The sequence below is a fragment of the Calonectris borealis genome, chromosome 4 (assembly GCF_964195595.1).
Source record: "Calonectris borealis chromosome 4, bCalBor7.hap1.2, whole genome shotgun sequence".
Classification (NCBI taxonomy): domain Eukaryota; kingdom Metazoa; phylum Chordata; class Aves; order Procellariiformes; family Procellariidae; genus Calonectris; species Calonectris borealis.
Genome location: NC_134315.1, coordinates 69,775,518 through 69,794,133, shown reverse-complemented (window position 1 = coordinate 69,794,133; position 18,616 = coordinate 69,775,518). Strand labels below are relative to the sequence as shown.

The 18,616-nt window shown below is 38.3% G+C and overlaps 2 protein-coding genes across 4 annotated transcripts in view; one reads left to right on the top strand and one right to left on the bottom strand.

Moving 5' to 3' along the window:
- ANAPC10 (anaphase promoting complex subunit 10) overlaps positions 1 to 1,088 on the bottom strand; it is a 39,554-nt gene extending 38,466 nt beyond the window's left edge. Inside the window, exon 1 of one of the 2 annotated variants that reach the window (XM_075150056.1) lies at positions 897 to 1,088. The gene's annotated coding sequence lies outside the window, so the exon portion shown is untranslated. Of the gene's footprint in view, positions 1 to 108; positions 219 to 896 lie in introns of those variants that run through there. The other variant, XM_075150058.1, reaches the window with a different exon arrangement.
- On the top strand, positions 131 to 18,200 carry ABCE1 (ATP binding cassette subfamily E member 1). 2 transcript variants are annotated; one of them, XM_075150035.1, is made up of 18 exons: positions 131 to 274; positions 6,689 to 6,853; positions 7,165 to 7,250; positions 7,787 to 7,884; positions 8,281 to 8,398; positions 10,386 to 10,523; positions 10,692 to 10,761; positions 11,887 to 11,983; positions 12,955 to 13,044; positions 13,643 to 13,764; positions 14,452 to 14,673; positions 15,166 to 15,225; positions 15,302 to 15,360; positions 15,532 to 15,642; positions 15,737 to 15,879; positions 15,985 to 16,107; positions 17,252 to 17,363; positions 17,570 to 18,200. In XM_075150035.1, exons 2-18 carry the CDS (start codon positions 6,751 to 6,753, stop codon positions 17,615 to 17,617), a joined length of 1,800 nt encoding a protein of 599 aa, XP_075006136.1. In that variant the 5' UTR covers positions 131 to 274; positions 6,689 to 6,750; the 3' UTR covers positions 17,618 to 18,200. The 2 variants fall into 2 exon arrangements, with proteins under 2 accessions (XP_075006136.1, XP_075006135.1); XM_075150034.1 differs by lacking the exon at positions 131 to 274 and adding an exon at positions 323 to 465.
- The last annotated feature ends 416 nt before the right edge of the window (positions 18,201 to 18,616 follow it).

The following is an 18,616-nucleotide window of genomic DNA, read 5'->3' as shown; positions in this document are numbered from 1 at the left end:
CCGCCCGGGGGTTCCCCTCAGTGCCGAGCCGGTGTGGGCCGTAACGGCCCGGCCCCCCCTCACGGAGCGCCCCGGGACGAGGGCGTGGAGCCGGGGCAGCGGACACACCTCGCGCGTAACGCGCCACTCCCTCCGGCGGCGTCACTCGGAGATGGCGTCACCAACCGTCGCGCCCCCAGCGCGCGGACTGATACCTTCCGCGCCCCGCCCCGCCCCTCCTCTCCTCGTGGCGGGAGGCGCCGCTCTCTCTCTGAACCGACGCGTTTTCTCTATGGTGAGCCTCCCTTCCTTCCCCTCTTCTCTATGGTGCGCGCCCAGGCCCCTCCCTGCGGGGGCGGCGGCCATCTTGGCCGGGTGGCGGCGGCGGCGGGAGCACGTTGCGTGCCGGCCCGCGGAATAGGGGACGCGGTTCCCCGCTGCGGCCCGGCCGGGGAGCGGGGGCGCCTCGCTCTCCCCCATCTCCCGGTAAGCGGCCTCCGACGGGGCGGGTGGGGGGATACCGGCGTTCTCGCACGGGGAGGGGGGGTAGGGAAGGGTCCCCCTGCCGGGAGCCGTGCTGCCGGCCCTGCCCCCGCCGCTGGGCTCGGCCCGGGGGGCGGCCTCCTCCCGCGGCGCCGGGACCTGGGGAGCGGGGCCGGCCGACCGCTCCTCACCCCTTTCTCAGTGCCGGCTGCTCCCGGCCTGGCCCGGCAGGTGGGCCGGCTGCGCGGCAGCGCCGAGCCGCCCTGAAGTCGTTGTCCCCCTGGCTGAAAGGGAGCCGGGCCGCACTTCACTGAATCGGGGACTCCCTCCCGGCACAGCCCGGGCAGAAAGATGGGCCCGTGTGGGGTCCGTCCCTTCCCTGGCTGGCACTGCCCGCACATGCCGTTCGTTGTCCCTAGCGAGTTGTACGTCACCTCCCAGTGCTTCGCTCTTCAGTCAGCCGCCCTGTGCCGAGCAGCAGCTGCGGGGCGAAGGGAAAACGGTTCCGTCTGCTGCTGCGTTCAGCCGCAGGAAGCGCTTTCGTGTGGAGACCCTGCGCGCGCTCCTCGCGTTGTGGTGGCCGGGGTCCGGCGGAGGGAAAGCCGGTATTTTTCTCCTGTGAAAGCAGGGACTGTCTCTTCTGGAGGAAAAAGCCATGTTTTGCCTTATTTTGGGGAAGGTTAATATCCATGCGCGTGCTTGTGTGGTGAGGAGATAAAGACTTCTTGCGGGTTTGGTAAGGTAATAGGGTAAGGCTGGTTTTTACGAGGTGTGTGTAAAAAACAACAGAAAAACTCGGCAGGGCTTTTCTCTAGGGCCATGGTAGAGTTTCCTCTCTGGAATGCACTTAGTTATTTCACCTGCAAGTTTCTGTGACAGTTTTCAAGTTCTAATTTAAATTTCTCTGCTATGGTTTCCTAAACTGTAGTCCTAAACAAGTGGTCGTGAAATACTTCTGTAATTTTCATGTGGTAGATTGCTAATGTATGGGTTTATTCTCATCCATTTCACTTCATGTTAAAAGGAAATATTAAAGATTGAGTGATAATTAATACTGTTCAGCACCAGCTACACACACCCACTCGTTATGCTGCGTCAGTATACTTGACCGTATGCTTTTCATGTTAACATTGTGTTTATTTTCATATTCATGTCGTGCCTTATGAGTAATATAATGAGTTAAATACAGTAGGGAGATTTGGGGCTTGTTTAAACTTCTTTTTGTACATTGTCTCAGTTTCTAAAACAAATGTCAAAACCTTAAGCATAGTCTAGTTCTTAATTCGTAGTAGATTTTGTTTGTTCTTGTAGCATTTACTATTATTTCTGCTTTGACACTTACAAATGTAGTGATCTCCCATTTGCAGTTTGAAGATCTCTTCTTTGTCTTTCATTTAAATTTTCTTTAGGTATTCTAGTTCTTAACTTTCTTGTTCTTGTTATGGGGTGACTGTATCTAGTCCATTAGCAACGGGGTGAGAGATAATTCGTGAGGTTCATTATTTTCGGAGGAAAGTACAAATACTGCTCAGCCTCACTTCTTTCCACAGCATTTATCTTTGAGCAATGTAACTTAATAAAATCTTGACTTTTTCTGCAAAGTAACTAAAGTATGGCACAATTCTGAACGCAGATCTTGCCTTCACATCATTTAATTGAATTGTCTCTGGTTATGTTTCAGTCTTCATTTACTTTTTTTTTCCGTGTTTAAGTCTGAATAATTCAATGCAATTACAAATCCTTCTTGGTCATAATTGACTTGACTTAGTAAATTCTAATATAACTCTAATGCCTGTGAAAGAAATAAATATTCTTAATCAAGTACATTACATTTGTTCTACAGATTGTACATTACTGTTGCCTTTTGTGACAGGTAGCAAGATCTGCTTATGTGCTGCTTTTTTTTTTTTTTTTTAATTTCTTCTGGTGTGTCAGAGAGCCTAAGAATGCTGACTTAAAATGCTTGTGATAACATGTCTTGTGTCTTATTTTTAGACATATTGTAGTGTTTGTATTAAGTGTCATAATGGGACTTAATGGACATCTTTTGGCTTCAATAAATGATACTGTCAAGGTTTTTAGAACTTTTTTTTTTCTTTTTTTTGCTAGCAGGTGTTATTCCTTCTCTCATTCCTTCACCTGTGTGGCCAGTCCATCGGTCTGGAAAGATTTTCTGTTGTCACTCCATCAGAATTCACTAATTCAAAATAATGCTTTATTCTCATAGTTAGTAGCAAATTAATATTTTTGTACTTTGTTTTTTCTTCTGTTCTTCTTGATTTGGAAAGGAGAAATACAGACATTAACTTAAATGCTTCTGAATACCAGTTTCTCCTGCCCTTAAACTGCTGACTGTACTTAACAATTACTGGTATGCTGTATTGTAGTATATGCATATTGTATGTGTTGCTGACCTGTGTTCTGCTGTCTGCACCCTGAAATCAGACGATCCTATTCAGTATGTTAAGTTAAATGCCACCGAAGTAACTGCATATAAATAGGTAACTTGAGTTCAGTCTGGGTTTGGACAGTGTTGTTTAATTTACTCTAAACTGTCAGTTTGTCGTGGTTTAACCTCAGCCAGCAAAAATAAACGCCACGCAGCCGCTCGATCACCCCCCCCCCGGTGGGATGGGGGAGAGAATTGGGAAGGCACAAGTAGGAAAGCTCCCGGGTTGAGATAAAAACAGTTTAATAATTGAAATAAAACTAAGTAGAACAGTAATAATAACAGTGAGAACAACAACAATAACAGAATACACAAAGCAGGCAATGCACAACACAACCGCTCACCGACCGCCGACCGCGTGTCACGAACGGGGGGCGAGCCCCCCCCTCACACCTGGTTTTTATGCTGAGCCTGATGTCCCATGGTATAGAATACCCCATTGGCCAGCTGGGTCCGCCACCCCGGCTGTGCTCCCCCCTCCCGGTGCAAGCATCACCCAGCAAGAGCCAAAGCATCAATGGGCCATCAACGCTCCTTTCACACCGAACCCAAAACACAGCACACCCCCCAAGCTACTGGGAAGAAAGTTAACCCTGTCCCAGCTGGAACCAGGACACAGTTCTAAGTAGAAGTTATTATTATTATTTACTCTTGTGGACAGTTATCGTCGTAGACATCAGGACAGTCCTGGAAATACTGCAGAAGTGACAGAAGTCACAAGTATTTTTTTCTGCAAATGGTTTAAGACCACTGGCGAGTTTTGGATAAACTGACACTTCCATCATGTAGATGGGAGCAGGGAGGCACGAGTGTATGTCTCAATGCTGGTTCATTAGTTCCGTTCCCCCCCAACCCCCAAGTACTTTATAAATGCTTGGTGTACTTACTTCTGTGGCCCCTTCAAAACTCTTCACCACAGATGGGCGTTTTCCCGTATAAGTTAGTTAGAAGAAAAAAAAAAATCTTAGGCTGTTTTATTACTTACTAACCACAATCTGATTCAGCAATGGGTAGTAGTGTAAACTTCAGTCTGATAATCCCTCCAAGACTGGGTGGAAAGCTTGCTGAGGTAGGTGGCAAAAACTAATTGTTTCAAGCCATGTTTGACTTGGTCTTTTAGAGCGACCCCCATCCCATTCTGCTTTGGAGCTTTAAGCTAAACACCAGACTGGAAGGGCGGATGGCTGAGGGGAGAGTTTGGTCTGCTATCTGTACTGCTCAGGCGGTAAGCCCGAACAGAGGTTTGGGAGGTTGGATAGGGGAGGCAAGCTCATGAAGTACGGCAGCTTTGTCTTCTAGAGCTTGCTTTTGTGACCCATAGAAATAATTTACATGCTATTTAGAGCTAAGATAACTAACAGGGAGAGCCCTGCCCAGAAGATAGACAGTGTGGTCTGTCTGCTCAGGGTTCTCAGCCACACAGGCATTGGAGAAAGGGCTGACCCAGATTAGGCACTTCCCTTGGGAAACCAAAGAGTGAGTGATTCACCCCCAAATACTCTACGCACTGCAAACTACAGGACTTTCATGAAAAGCACTGGGATATATTCCCAAAGAATGTATCTTTATTTGAAGCGCTAACAAAATCCAGTATCTGTTTCCTAGAAAATAACCCTGACTCAAACATCCTTATAGTCTTTAAGAGTAAGACTTTCAGTTTCTTGTTTTCTTATGTAAGAAAAATGTATTAAAGTGAGAATTGCAATTGCCTGTTGGCCTGGTCTATGGATGTAGTTGCAATGTTCAGCCCTGCTCTGACAATACAGAACTGTAAAATCACTTTTAAAATTTTTTTCAAATATTCAATCATTTATTTGAAAACATCAGCTATGTTATTAGGACTTTTTGGCTTAGGAAATGTTAAAAGATTAAAGAAGAAAATTTGAAATACTGAAAGTAGAAACTGCCACAGTAAGGTTGGCAGCATGACTAATAATTACCTTCATTTATATCTGATGAAGAATATCTTTAGACATTAATTTAAAAATACTTTGGAAATTGAAAGGAGGAATAAGACTACCACTTTTAAAAGGAACCACTTAAAATATTCATAACTATGGTAATAATGGCTTTAAAGATACAATAACATCTTCATTTCTGACCTTTGCTCCCTCTTAGATGCCAGTCTCTTCCTTTCTTTCATATTACAGTAGTATCTGTAGGATTCCTTCCAACTAAAGTTCACAGGTGGGTTTAGGGAAGAGTGGAGTTTAACATGATAAATGTGCCATACACCTATTTTATTCTTGCTTCTTTCAGGAGATTGAAAGTCACAACCTTTCTTCATAGACTAGCTGTATGTAGTAAATAGTCTCCAAACCACTGCGGGATACTTTAGTTTGGTGGAGCAAAGATGAACTGGACATCCAGCAGAAAATACTTTCTTTAATAAGAAATGTTGGAATCCTTTTCTTGGAAGGAAGTGCATGTGCAGACTGTGTGGAAACCTGAAGTATTTCAAGACTCCTTCCCAGTTATGTCTTTGAACTACTGATACATATTGCATTGAATTGAAATTATTTTGAATTGGCATCATGTGTAGGGCTGCCATCACTTTATCTAGTGGTGTTGAACTGGAAATGCTTTGTACTTTATTTATGGTCTTTCTTTAGACCTAAAAAAAATCTGTTTGTCATCTGTAATATCTTGTAAAGTTCCGAGAGCCTCGTAATTCAGTTGTCTTTGTTGTTCTGGAGCAGGAGCGAGTGGAGGCAGTTGTCCTTAGGTGTGCGTTGCTCATAGGAAGATAAAGTCATTATTATTGTTATTCTCAGTACTATGTGTGAATATGGTAAAGGAAATATAAATGGACTTTAAAATACATTTCACCTTTTTTATCTATCAAGACTTAAATTTAAAATTCTTTGTCCTTCCTTCCCTTCTGCTACAATTGTTGACATAAATTCCCAGTACAATCCAGTGCTTCTCAATGTGCATGACAGATATCTAAGCAAGGGAAAATACAGTTATGTAGAGGAATGCAAGTAGTAACTTCACTTCTTTGAGTGCATTTATTTGTGATTTCAGGAATATTTAATCGTCTAGTACTCCAAGACCTTTCTCTTCTAAAAATAAAGTAATTTTATTAAAGAATCTTGCTTATTTTTATTGGAATATATTATAGTCATTGATACCGTATTAGGAAATGCAGAATGTAAGTGTTATCCAAATACTAATGACACTCAACATGAAAGAATCAAACATCATGATATATGTCTGTTCACCTTGCCTGGATTACTTTTCTATGTGCAACTACAAATTTTCACTTTGAAAAGTGGTTTAAATTTTACAGTATTTTAATCATTTAATATAGAATATTGGCATACAGTTTGCAAAATGAATGTTATAATCAGATTCTTTTGAATTTGACTTTACCGGACACTGTAGCACGAACAAGGTTACTTTACTTAAGGCAGCTTGTGAAACTGAAATTTGCAGCAGTATAGATTCTTCTGTTCTTACTACATCATGCTTTTCTTGGAAACAAATACATTCTCAGATACAATCACAGTTTTATTTTACAGTGGAGAAATAGTAATTGAATGGAAAGCTGATGTTAAAGATTTGTGCAGTTATTTACACATTGGTACCCTTACTACTTGTATCTGAGACTTTGCCCTGTTTGCCCTTTTGCTTGAAAGAGGGAAAAATCAAATCATTTTGCTTTTTTCATCTCTGAACTCTGCTAGTAATAACTTCAGGTATGTATGTTCTTCTCTGTGTGGTCAGTAATTACGTTCTCTTTGGGATTCTTTTTTTTTCTTTTTTTTTCTTAAGATTTGGAAGACTCCCACTACTCCTCATAATTGGTGTATGTGTTTAACCCTAAATTGTGCATTATGGCAGACAAATTAACAAGAATTGCTATTGTCAACCATGACAAGTGTAAGCCAAAGAAATGCCGTCAAGAATGCAAGAAGAGTTGTCCTGTGGTTCGAATGGGTAAGAGACGTAATTTAACAAAGTATTTAAGCAATTGGAGAAGTTTTAAATAATGTCCTACTAGAAGGAACTAGGTTTTTATAATTGGTAGTTTTCTGTTTTATCATTCATGCTTCGTTTCGTAAAGCCTTCAGAAGTATCACTGGAAGCATGAACAATTCGTAGTAATAACGCCACTTTTCAGGTCTTTGGATGATCTGAAGCTTCAGTGAACGGTAATCAGTTACATGTTCCTCTGGAATTTAGTAGTACTGGCAAGAATTCTGATTCATCAGAAACTTACTTGAGTTAATCTTACTCTTTTTCACCAGGAAAACTTTGCATAGAAGTCACATCACAGAACAAAATAGCATGGATCTCAGAAACACTTTGTATTGGTTGTGGTATTTGCATCAAGGTAAAAATTAGGCTGCTTTATTTAAAGCGATAAAATTTCCTTATCATGCTATTATATTTAGTGATGCATACTGTAACTTCAAAAAGCAATTTTGTTTGCCTGAATAATCAGACCTTGTTAACTGTTATTGTTTATAGAAAATGAAGTACTGTGTCGGTTTACTGAACTGGTTGGGTTGCAGGGTGTGGGTTGTAACTCTTTGTTTGTGGCTTTGTTTTTGTTTGATTTTGTTTGGCTTTGTTTGTTTGTGGCTATAGACACCTAGCAGTAGAAAGATGTTTTTGTAAAAGAGCTAGAGAATATATGCAGAGTGCCTTATTTGTATTGTAGACTGACAGTCTAAATTGCTAACTATTTAATTTGAAAAATGTGGTATAGAACTTCTTCGGAAAGTTGACTATGAAAATGAAAGTGAAGTAACTTGGTAGGAAGTTCTTTTAAAAATACTTAAATGCACAGCTGGGTGCAGTACAGAACATAGCATTTTGTTAATAAATTGTGTGCACTAGTAATCTAGAAATTTATTTCAATTACAGAAATGTCCTTTTGGAGCCTTGTCAATTGTTAACTTACCTAGCAACCTGGAGAAAGAAACAACACATAGATACTGTGCCAATGCCTTCAAACTTCACAGGTATTCTGTTTTTCAAATCAATGTAAGAGAGACAAAAAATTCAAGTTTTTCATTGTCTAAACATAGTGCACATCAAGGTGTTCTTGGTTATTAGCTCAGTAGCTTCCTTTTTGAATGTTAATTACTTTTTTTCTTATTAAAAAGTATTATAATGAAATAAAATTTTAGTGCTCATTTTACAGAGTGCCCGTTTAAAGAACGGACTGCTCTTAAATCTTTCTTACTATCATGTATTTTTAAGGAATATTGATTTAATTTGACTTATATATTGGCAAATTAATAAAGTAGGCTGAAATAATCAGAAAGTCTGAAAACAGGTTGTAACATTTACTTTACCACCAAATGTTGGTGTCTGATGGCATTAATATAATCCAAAGTTATCGATGTTGTGTACAGGTTGCCTATCCCTCGTCCAGGTGAAGTACTGGGATTGGTTGGAACCAATGGTATTGGAAAATCAACTGCCTTGAAAATTTTAGCAGGAAAACAGAAGCCAAATCTTGGAAAATATGATGTATGTATCAGCAATAAAATAGAGTTGGCATTGTAGATAGCTGTGGTTATATTTTTTCACTGAATTTTCGTATCTGTGAACACAATAGAATTTGCGAGGACATTGGTGCTTTCCCTATTAACAGCCAGTGGCCTACTCCACACAGAAACAATAGTAGAAGGATGTTGTTAACAAAGGCTTTTTTGCAAATTCTGTATATCTTTCAAGAAAGATAAGGATATTAATTATAATTGTAACTCACTAAAGATAAATGTCAGAGGTAGGTTTCTGTCTTTAAGTCACACTTGAAGGTTTTTTTTATACCAGTCTTTAAAAATGTCAACTTTTTTCTCTTGCACAATTTACCTGTTCCCCATCAAGCAATTTAGGTAGCTCAAGTTTTGGAGTTTCTTCTAAGTTCAATGTTGTTTTTATCTGAACAGCTCTAGTGTCTATGAGTGCTTACCATCTATCCTTGTGATCTCGTAGGCTTTTTTGTCTTTGATTCTTTTGAAGATGATCTCTTATAAAATATGTTATCGTAAGTTGTTGAAGATATTTCCCACTGTGCACTTTAATACTGAGTTCTGAAAATCCTTAGTTTCTTCATGTTGCTAAATAATTAGAAAATTTGATAGTATTTTTTGAGAACCAGACATAGAACAACTTGTAATCTGCTGCTCTTCATGGGAGATCATAATCCATTTTCCTATGTATTTACACTAAGTCAAACTGTGCAGCCAGTAAGCAAAATAATTTACAGGGGTTTGTTTACCTAGCACTACTCCAAAGACTGAATATTATTAGAAAAAAGACATAAATAATAACTATTGTGACTCTCCTTAACAGACAGTATTTCAGTTACCACCTTCTCACCTTCAAATTACTTGGTGACAATTGAATTCTGATGCTCACTTTTGTCCTTCAAGAAGAACTTGTAGGAACAAGTGTGTTCAAACTTTCTTCATCAGTTTCTTTACATGAAAGAGTAACGTTTTAATAAATTATTCATTTCATGGCTGCCACTTAAAACTGCAAAGAAATAGTAATTTCCCAGCTACATTTCCCATTCTCTTTCAAGTTTGGTTTATATTATTTTGTGGACTTCTTGTTTCAGGTGGTATTATTGCAGAAATAGCAAAACTTTTGACTTTCTGAATGTGTACTTAATTGAATTACCAGGCTTCCAAAATCAGACTTTCCTGTGAAGAGCCAAATCATTATGACCACAGAAATACGTGGTATGAATTGAATCTTCCATGCTGCTTCTGTGCCAAAACTTACGAAGCATTTCCTCTGTGTATTTGCTTGGTTTGGAAATATGGCTGTGTTGCTCTGTTTCCATACTGTTTACCATCAAAATAATTAACTTAGCACCATTCAGAGTAGTACACTGTGTAAAACGAAACTGTACAAGTTGGGACTTTTGCCTGGGTGATTGCTCTGAACAGTTCCTTGTTTGTTTGTTTGTTTGGTTTTTTGTCATTTTTCCTTTGTCATCTTCTCTTTCTGTGGAAATATTTGCTAGAAGCAGAGAAAATGACCAAATTTTATTGCATCTTTTGTGCAAGTTGATTTTATCAGTCCAACTCTTTTCCTTTGAATTAGCTGGATATGATAGTTAATAAGTGCAGTTACACTAATCCATGCTGTCATTTTCCCCATGAAGTAGTTTCACTCGTAGCTTGTGAACTGTCTAAGGACAGTTTTGGATGTCCTAGGTGCAAATTTAAAATGCTTTTTCTTGAAAGGGCTAGTGACGCCTGGAAAAAAATATCTGAACTTCTGCCCCCCATTTTGCAATTTTGTAATTTTTCTATTTTTTTTTTCAATGGAAACTTTGCAGAGGCAACATCACAATTTGGTAACGAGCTTTTATCCAGGCTTTTTTTTTTTTAATCTTGCAAGCATATTCTATTTGCTGTATTGACTGGAATTTTTAAATTAGGTATTTTTTATTATGTTTTTAGAATAGTGTAAGTAAACACAGGCTTCAATTTTGTCACAGGATCCACCTGACTGGCAAGAAATTTTGACTTATTTCCGAGGATCTGAATTACAAAATTATTTTACCAAGATCCTGGAAGATGACCTGAAAGCTATCATTAAACCTCAATACGTGGACCAGATCCCTAAAGCTGCAAAGGTGAGAAATTTATTGAGCTAATAGAAAGATGGGAGCTTCTCCTGCAATACTTCTCTTGTGTTTAAAGATTTTATTTAGCAGCATAATTCAATGTCAAAACTCCACTACTGTCTGAAACTTTTAATGTTGAAATAATATTGTCGGGTTTTTTTATTATTTATCATGCAGGGAACAGTGGGATCAATTCTGGATAGGAAGGATGAAACTAAGACACAAACTGTTGTATGTCAGCAGCTTGGTAAGTGATTTTGTGAAATCAGACGTCAAAGCATTTGAGAAATTCGTATGTACTGAAAAAATAAAGTTACTACTAATGTGATAGTAGATTTAAATTATACCAATTAAAAAAAAGAGAGAGAAAAAAGTAAAGATGCTTTTAAAGCCTAGGGCTTGCTGTAAGCATATCTGAACCAATGTAAATAATACTTTCTAGTGGCAAAGGCAAATTAGTTGATACATGCTAGTTAGCAGAATCTAATGCGGTTTCTGTTTCATGGTAGAAAGTGTTTATTTTTAAATCTGGAAAAACTCCAGTTACCATCTCCTGCTCTTGCCTTACAACTCTGGCAAAATCTTAGCATCCCCCCTTGTGAGAACCATTGCATATAGAAAATATTACCCAAGGACAAACACACCCCCCCCAAAAAAAAAAACACCAAACCTGTATATACTAATTATAATGGAAATAATACTGACTTCTGAGAATAATGACATTAATAAGAATAACATCTGCATAGTCCAGCCCTGGTAATTTTTTGTAGGTGTTTTGAATTCAGTTGTTATTGAATTTGGGTGTTGATTTAGGTGTTGCTAAATTAACAACAGGGTTCTTTTTGGTAGATGTGGGTGGTAAAGGTGGGGCTGCATTGTGCCACCAAGAGCATGGTCTTTGAGTCCCACTTATTAGTGACACAGTATATTCATGAAATTTACTGTTCATAAAGCTGATGAGAAAATACTGGTTTCACCCATTTGCTGTAACGTTTGGAGGACTTGATTTTCCTGAAAATCAGAACTCTTCAGCCAGGTCTAGCAAGACACACTTTTAAAACTGGTATAGTTTCTTTTTAGGGCCAGAATATTACCAAATATATGGTGGAAAAACAAATAGAAATTTAATCCTTCTGCATTATAAGAAGCGGCCATACAAATTAATCAGCTAATGCTGCAGAGAAGGCGTAACTTCCTGTGACTTACAAATAGCGTTATGATGCTTCTATATAAACTGAACACTTACTTTACTTCTTTCTGTTTTTTTCTCTGTGTAGGGTGTCTGCCGTGATTATACGTGTTTCTGTAGGTAATAAAAGTATGAATTGTTGTGTTGGTTATAACGTATCTAAAACTAACCATTTATTTGCAGACTTAACCCATCTGAAAGAAAGAAATGTTGAGGACCTTTCAGGAGGAGAGCTTCAGAGATTTGCTTGTGCGGTTGTTTGCATTCAGAAGGCTGATATGTATGTTTAGTTTACTTCTGTTACACATTGCTTCTAATAATCTGTCTCAGAATATGGTCCTCTAATTTACATTTATTGTTAGAAATAGTACTTTTGTTTGAAATGTTTAAATACTCAAACAAAAAAAAATTGTTTTTACCAACTCAGCAGCTGAGATCCATATTTACTCCATATATAATCTCTGGGGTTTTTATACTTTAATTCATCTGACTGGAACTAGCTAATTCCAGAGGCCAATGTTAAATTTCAGCATCACAACTTCATAACCTTTCCCTAATCCCACATAAATGTACCCTGTTTGACAGCGTACCTCAGCTAGCCTCTCTGAATAAGAAGCGGACAGATGCTTCCCCACCTCTGGGAACTTGTGTCCCTCTTCTCCTGTCTTGCAACCAGGAAATTACTGTCTAGTCTATGCTCTTTCCTGACTCCTTGGGACCAAGAAAGCAAGATCAGAAGACTTAACGGGGTTTGGGGTTTTTTGTTTTGATTTGAATTTTTTTTTTGTTTGGGTTGTGGTTTTTTTGTTTGTCTGGGGTTTTTCTGGTTGGTGCAGGTTTTGGGTGGGTTTTCTTGTTCGTTTTGTTGTTTTGTTTTTCTCTTTTGGAAGATGTCCTTCTTCCAGTCTCCTAAAGTATTTTTGCACTTTTCAGTTCATGTTAAATTTAAGCTGAATCAGAACTGAGTGCATGGGATTCCTAACTGATTGCTGATTTCTCGTAACATTTGATAACTTTGTCAGAGCTTTTGGCAACGTAATACTTAACTCAAACCGTTTAACCATTTCACGTGACAGTCATCAGAGATTCAAGGCAGGTGTCAGTACATAATTCTCCTTTTGTCTCTCTTTCTCAATATAAATAATGATAATTTCTTATTTATGTGTATTTAATGGTTGAAATGTTAGTATTAGGTTTGAATATGTAGAAAGCTTGCATTCACTAAGACTTCGTTCTTTCTTTTGGGGCTAGCTTCATGTTTGATGAACCTTCTAGCTACCTAGATGTCAAGCAGCGCTTGAAGGCTGCCATTACTATTCGATCCCTAATAAACCCTGACAGGTAAATACAAACTTTAAATGTTTTGCTAGGCTGTAATAACAGGTGACTGTTTACAGAGGGAAGAAACATCCAGTCCCTCTCCCTAGAAGTGCTGACTTCTCAGTATGGTACACTAATAGATATTTAAAACGTTCTAAGTCAGTAATATTCTATTCCTTTGCATCTTGGAAACTTATTTCCTATAGTTTCTGTACTATTGCAGCATTTTGTAATAAGGATGTGAAAATATAGGTGATTATTTTTCACCTGAATATTGCTGTTCCATTCCCTTCTCACAAAGTTTTTTTTTTTCTTAAAACGTGCTAAGTATTTTTTGCTCCAGTCAATCAATATCCTTCCACTTACTGTACATAAAGAAGCTGCCAGTTTACACTGAAGATGGACTTTCAACTTGTCATTCACAATGTCTGTTTATTGCACAGTTTAAAAAAATGCTTACTGGAGATTTTAACTCTGTCCTTACTTAGTATAAAGCTAAAAAAACATATTAAGTGAAAATCATGTTGATAGCTCTTGCTTATGCAAGATTAGAGTAAGAAAGAAAGAAAAAATGTTTTCTATTGAAGTATAAAAGCATCTCTCTGGCTCTATTTTTCAGGTACATTATTGTTGTAGAGCATGATCTAAGTGTGTTAGATTATCTCTCTGACTTTATCTGCTGCCTGTATGGTGTGCCAAGTGCTTACGGTGTTGTTACTATGCCTTTCAGTGTAAGAGAAGGTAATTCTTGCCATATTTCTCTTTTTAAACATACCAAAATAATTCTATGGAAGAAAAAAAGGGTACCAAAATGCTAGTTGCCTATTACGTGAACATGTCTTCTTCCTGTTACAGTTCAGTGACTAAAACACTACTGTTTTGTTTTGTGCAGAATTTCTGTTTTACATGATCCTAAATTCATAACTCAACCCAAAAGTCTTAATTATGAAATGCCCTTTGTCTCTTGCTATAGACGTAATTTTGATACTTGCAGGTGTTTTGTAAACAGTGGAGTTACACAAAAGACCCTATAAATAGTAGAGAAAGGGCAGGAGACAGTTTGCACAGTACAGAGGTATGTCGTGTTCAACGGAATTGACCACACTTGCAGCACTGAGACTCAGTAATAACTGTTCTTGTGAGAGTGGGTCCAACAGCAGTAGTTTCTTTAAACCCTACACACATTACTAATACTAGGTTTTCAGGAAGAGCTTCTATAGCCTTTCAGTAATTTTAGTAAGAATTTTCTTCGTTCAACTTGCATAATGTACACACTTTCAAATAGGAGGTTTTGTTACCTCTTTTAACATGCCATTTAAAATCCGGTGTTCTCCTTATCTGATTGGAATTTACAGCCAAGAATTGAAATTCATTTTGTCTTGCTTTGTTGTAGACCTTTTTTAATGATCTTTTTTCTTCCCTTCGTAGGCATAAACATTTTCTTAGATGGCTATGTTCCAACAGAAAATCTAAGGTTTCGAGATGCATCTCTGGTATTTAAAGTGGCTGAGACAGCTAATGAAGAAGAGGTTAAAAAGATGTGTATGTACAAATACCCAGGAATGAAAAAAAAGATGGGAGAATTTGAACTATCCATAGTAGCTGGAGAATTCACCGATTCTGAAATTATGGTGATGTTAGGGGAAAATGGTAAGTGCCATTCTTGTTGGAAACTGCTTCTACAGCCAGCCCTAAATGTGCTCCTAAAGCCCTTTTTCAGTCTGGGAGCCAGGCTTCAAAATTACTGATTTGAGTCAGGTTGAACTGCTTATTTTTCCTAGTGAAGATGTCATGCCATGAACTTGCTCTCTGAATAGCGGGAACTTGAAGTTATTGAATGTTCATGATGCCATTGCGTTCGTCTGTTACCCCATTTTAAGAACTTAGATTGGCAGGATGATGATTGACCTGGTGAGCTTAGCCACAAGTCGAGACTATTGTAGCTTTAGATGTCCCTTCCATTTGAAAAAGCAAGTAATAGCAAGTGCTGCTTGCTGGAAGTGAATATAGGAATTCTCAAAGCAGTCTGATTTTAAAATGTATTCTTTATTAAGTCTTTATTTTTTTGTATCAGTGACTTAATTGTTAGAGGTCTAAGTTACTAAAAAGTCTGAAGTAATATGTGTTTTATTTTTCTTTTAGGAACTGGCAAAACTACATTTATCCGAATGCTTGCAGGAAGACTTACGCCTGATGAAGGAGGTAGTGCCTAATACCTTAGCTGAAACCTATTACTAGAAAGGCTCTTGTTTTCATTATAAATTTTATCTTTTTATAGGTGAGGTCCCGGTTCTAAATGTCAGCTACAAACCACAGAAGATCAGTCCTAAATCTACAGTACGTTTAAGCCTTATTTATTAAGTATTGCGTTTGCTACAAAAAGCATGTTCGCAGTACACAGATAGAATTTCTTTACACCCAGAACAAAAAGCTCTATTAATTCTATTTCTTCTTGTTTTCTTGTGGTGTGGTGCATAAAACTGAGTGGCAACATTCTTCTTTTAATAGGGAAGCGTCCGTCAGCTACTGCATGAGAAGATCAGAGATGCCTATACGCACCCGCAGTTTGTAACTGATGTAATGAAACCTCTTCAAATAGAAAACATCATTGACCAGGAGGTATTAATCGCCTGAGACAACATCCTAACTTTTCTTCTTTAATTCTCTACCTGTACCTGAACTAAATATGGCCGTATTCCCCCCTCCCCAATAGGTTCAGACGTTGTCTGGTGGTGAGTTGCAGCGCGTTGCATTAGCTCTTTGTCTTGGTAAACCTGCAGATGTCTACCTAATTGACGAACCTTCAGCATATTTGGACTCTGAACAACGTCTAATGGCTGCTAGAGTCATTAAACGGTAAAGTATACATGATAGGAAAAATAACTGAAATTTTCAGTAGTTTTACAGTACGTCTACATTCAGCTCTCTTTTTTTTTTTTTTTTTTTAAATTTCTATTTCAGTTTCATTCTCCATGCTAAGAAAACAGCTTTTGTGGTAGAACATGATTTTATCATGGCTACATATCTTGCTGACCGTGTGATTGTTTTTGATGGTATTCCTTCCAAGAACACACTTGCAAACAGGTAAGAGACTTGTTTGGATTAGTAAGCAAGTTAAAGGAGGACAACATAGAAATAAATTGTTTATCAGAAGCATCAACAAAAATAAGGAGGTGAAGCATCCCTGCCTATGGAAATTTAAGCTGCATTTGAAGTGATCCAAGTGTCCTGAGGGTTCTGGCTTTTGTTTTGAAGCAAGGAAAAGAAAACGGGACTGACCCACTCTTAGAGGCTGCCTAGACACAGAGTTGGGGCAGAGTTGGAGAATGTAACCAAGCCCTCAAAAAGTAGACCAGCTCCTGGCTTAAACTAGCCTTAAGCAACTGCACACTAATTAAGTTACAATCAGAGGAGAACAAATAAGTGGCATCGATTGTAAGGAACGAAAAAAGGACCCAGCTGTAAACTAGGCTTGCAAAAATAACTATCAGGTGTGTTAAAAAAAAGCAGTGTACTAAAGGTGCTTGTATGCAAATCTTGTGAAGTGCAAGTCCTGACAATAACATCTAATGTACACTATCTATGAGTTTTACTCTTTCAAAGCCGTCCCTTTTGAGATGTCTACTTTTGTTCCTGTAAATAATTTCATGTAAATTATAGAGACTTTTTGATGAGCAGCCTTATTAGAAACCAGGCTTTTAGAACAGTGTAATTACCAAGTACTTAACACGAGCCACATGTTGGTCTAGCAATGTGTTTACAAGACACAGCGAGCCTGGTTTTGAGGGTATTCCTTCTAGGAACACACTTGTTTGAATTAAAAAATCATGATCACGTAACAGTTTCTCAGCATCAGTATGCCTTATGATCTTTGCTATATGTTGCCAGTGGTGAAGCTCTGTTTTTTTTTTCTTTGAATGTAAATAATTAAGTGTGCCAGCACACACACACGTGTGGATACAAAGTAAAAAGAATGTAAAGGTAGCAGTCAGAAGACTTGTAGTGCCAGGCTGAGGTACCGCTGAAAGATGAGAGGAGCAGTTACGACTTCTTGTCTCGAGATGTGATTTGACTGAAAATGTAACGCATCCTGGTACCTCAAATACAGCTCGCATTTGTGTTACCAGACCTGAATGAGAGCTCAGCATGGAGATCAAAGCTGCCTGTAATCATCTGCATAGTACAGAACTTCTGAAAATTTAACTGGAATGTTCTTCTCTCTTAACAGTCCACAGACTCTTTTGGCTGGAATGAATAAGTTTTTATCTCAACTTGAAATCACTTTTAGAAGAGACCCCAACAATTACAGACCAAGAATAAACAAACTCAATTCAATCAAGGTAAGAGAGAAGCACCTTTACGGTAAAGAAGCCAGGTTTTAAAATAAGGAACAACCTGGTCGTTCTGCTGTGCTGGAAAACAGCACGTAAAACGAGTAGTAAGAGTAATAAGGAAAGTAGAAAGGAGTTTAGGCGTCTTATTTTAGCTATGTTCAAGCCTGCCAAAGACTACTTCAAGTAACATTTGACTTTTTTATCTTCCCAAGGATGTGGAACAAAAGAAGAGTGGAAACTACTTTTTCCTGGATGACTAAATACTGAATCTGAGCAAGCATCTTTGTAACTGGCATATAGAAATGCATATTGGAATCTAAACATTTGTGGATGAGAAGGCTCAATCAGGTTTTAGAACACTTAATCTTTTGGAGCTTAAGATCTCTTGCTGCGTGTAACATCTGAGACCAGTAGCAGTGTAAATCCTAGTCTGAGTAAAACTGCCACTTTCTATATTTTGGTGACACAGCCCTATTTTCAGTGTAATAACTTCAAAATAGACCACCTTGAAATTGTGCAAATGAGTCTCCTGATTTTTCAAAATTTAAGGGAGGTTTTCAATTCAATATATCCTATTCATGTACCAAGTACTGACTGCACTTCCTCATTTTAAAAATCTTTGAAGCTGTTTTCTGTATATGAGGGAAGCTTACCAAGAATGTCAAGCTACAGAAGCAACTCCTATTTTAAAAAGGTTGAATCTCTCTGGCTGAGGGCTTCATAAATAAAATATCCTCCTAACTTACAGCTCTTCTGTGACACAGTGCAAAAATTCTTGAATTACTAATTCAAAAGTGTGTATATTTATATGATGTTGTCACACACGCCTTTTCTCACAAAAGATGGAGTACAAACAATATAAAGGAATATATCTACACCTCTTTAGTTACGTGTCCCTGTGCATCTTCTCAGACCTAGTTACAGGAGAATAATCAGTTAAATAAAGTCTTAAAGAAAATACTAAAATCCTTTCAATCTTCTGTAACTTAAGAAGAAAGGTTAATGGCTGTTTTTTCCAACTCATTACTCCATCTCTAAGTGCTGGCACCTGCCATCTTTCCATGGAAAGATGAAGGTTTCACAAGGTTAAGGTGCAGTAATTACTTTTGCCTAAAACAAAAGCTTTGATCCTTACTATAGACACAAATGAAGGTAAATAAGAAGTAGCTTGTCAAAAATTAATTTCCGTATAAGGTAAGGTCCTTCAGGGAGACAGAGGGAAAAGTGCCTATATTTAAGGGTTCCTACTTATTGTGAAA

Bases quoted from the DNA above. Each gene is read 5' to 3' on its own strand.
- ABCE1 (XM_075150035.1), top strand. From the start codon at position 6,751: ATGGCAGACAAATTAACAAGAATTGCTATTGTCAACCATGACAAGTGT. The intron at 7,885-8,280 runs GTATTCTGTTTT...TGTTGTGTACAG, and splicing joins AATGCCTTCAAACTTCACAG to GTTGCCTATCCCTCGTCCAG. The intron at 15,226-15,301 runs GTAGTGCCTAAT...ATCTTTTTATAG, and splicing joins ACTTACGCCTGATGAAGGAG to GTGAGGTCCCGGTTCTAAAT.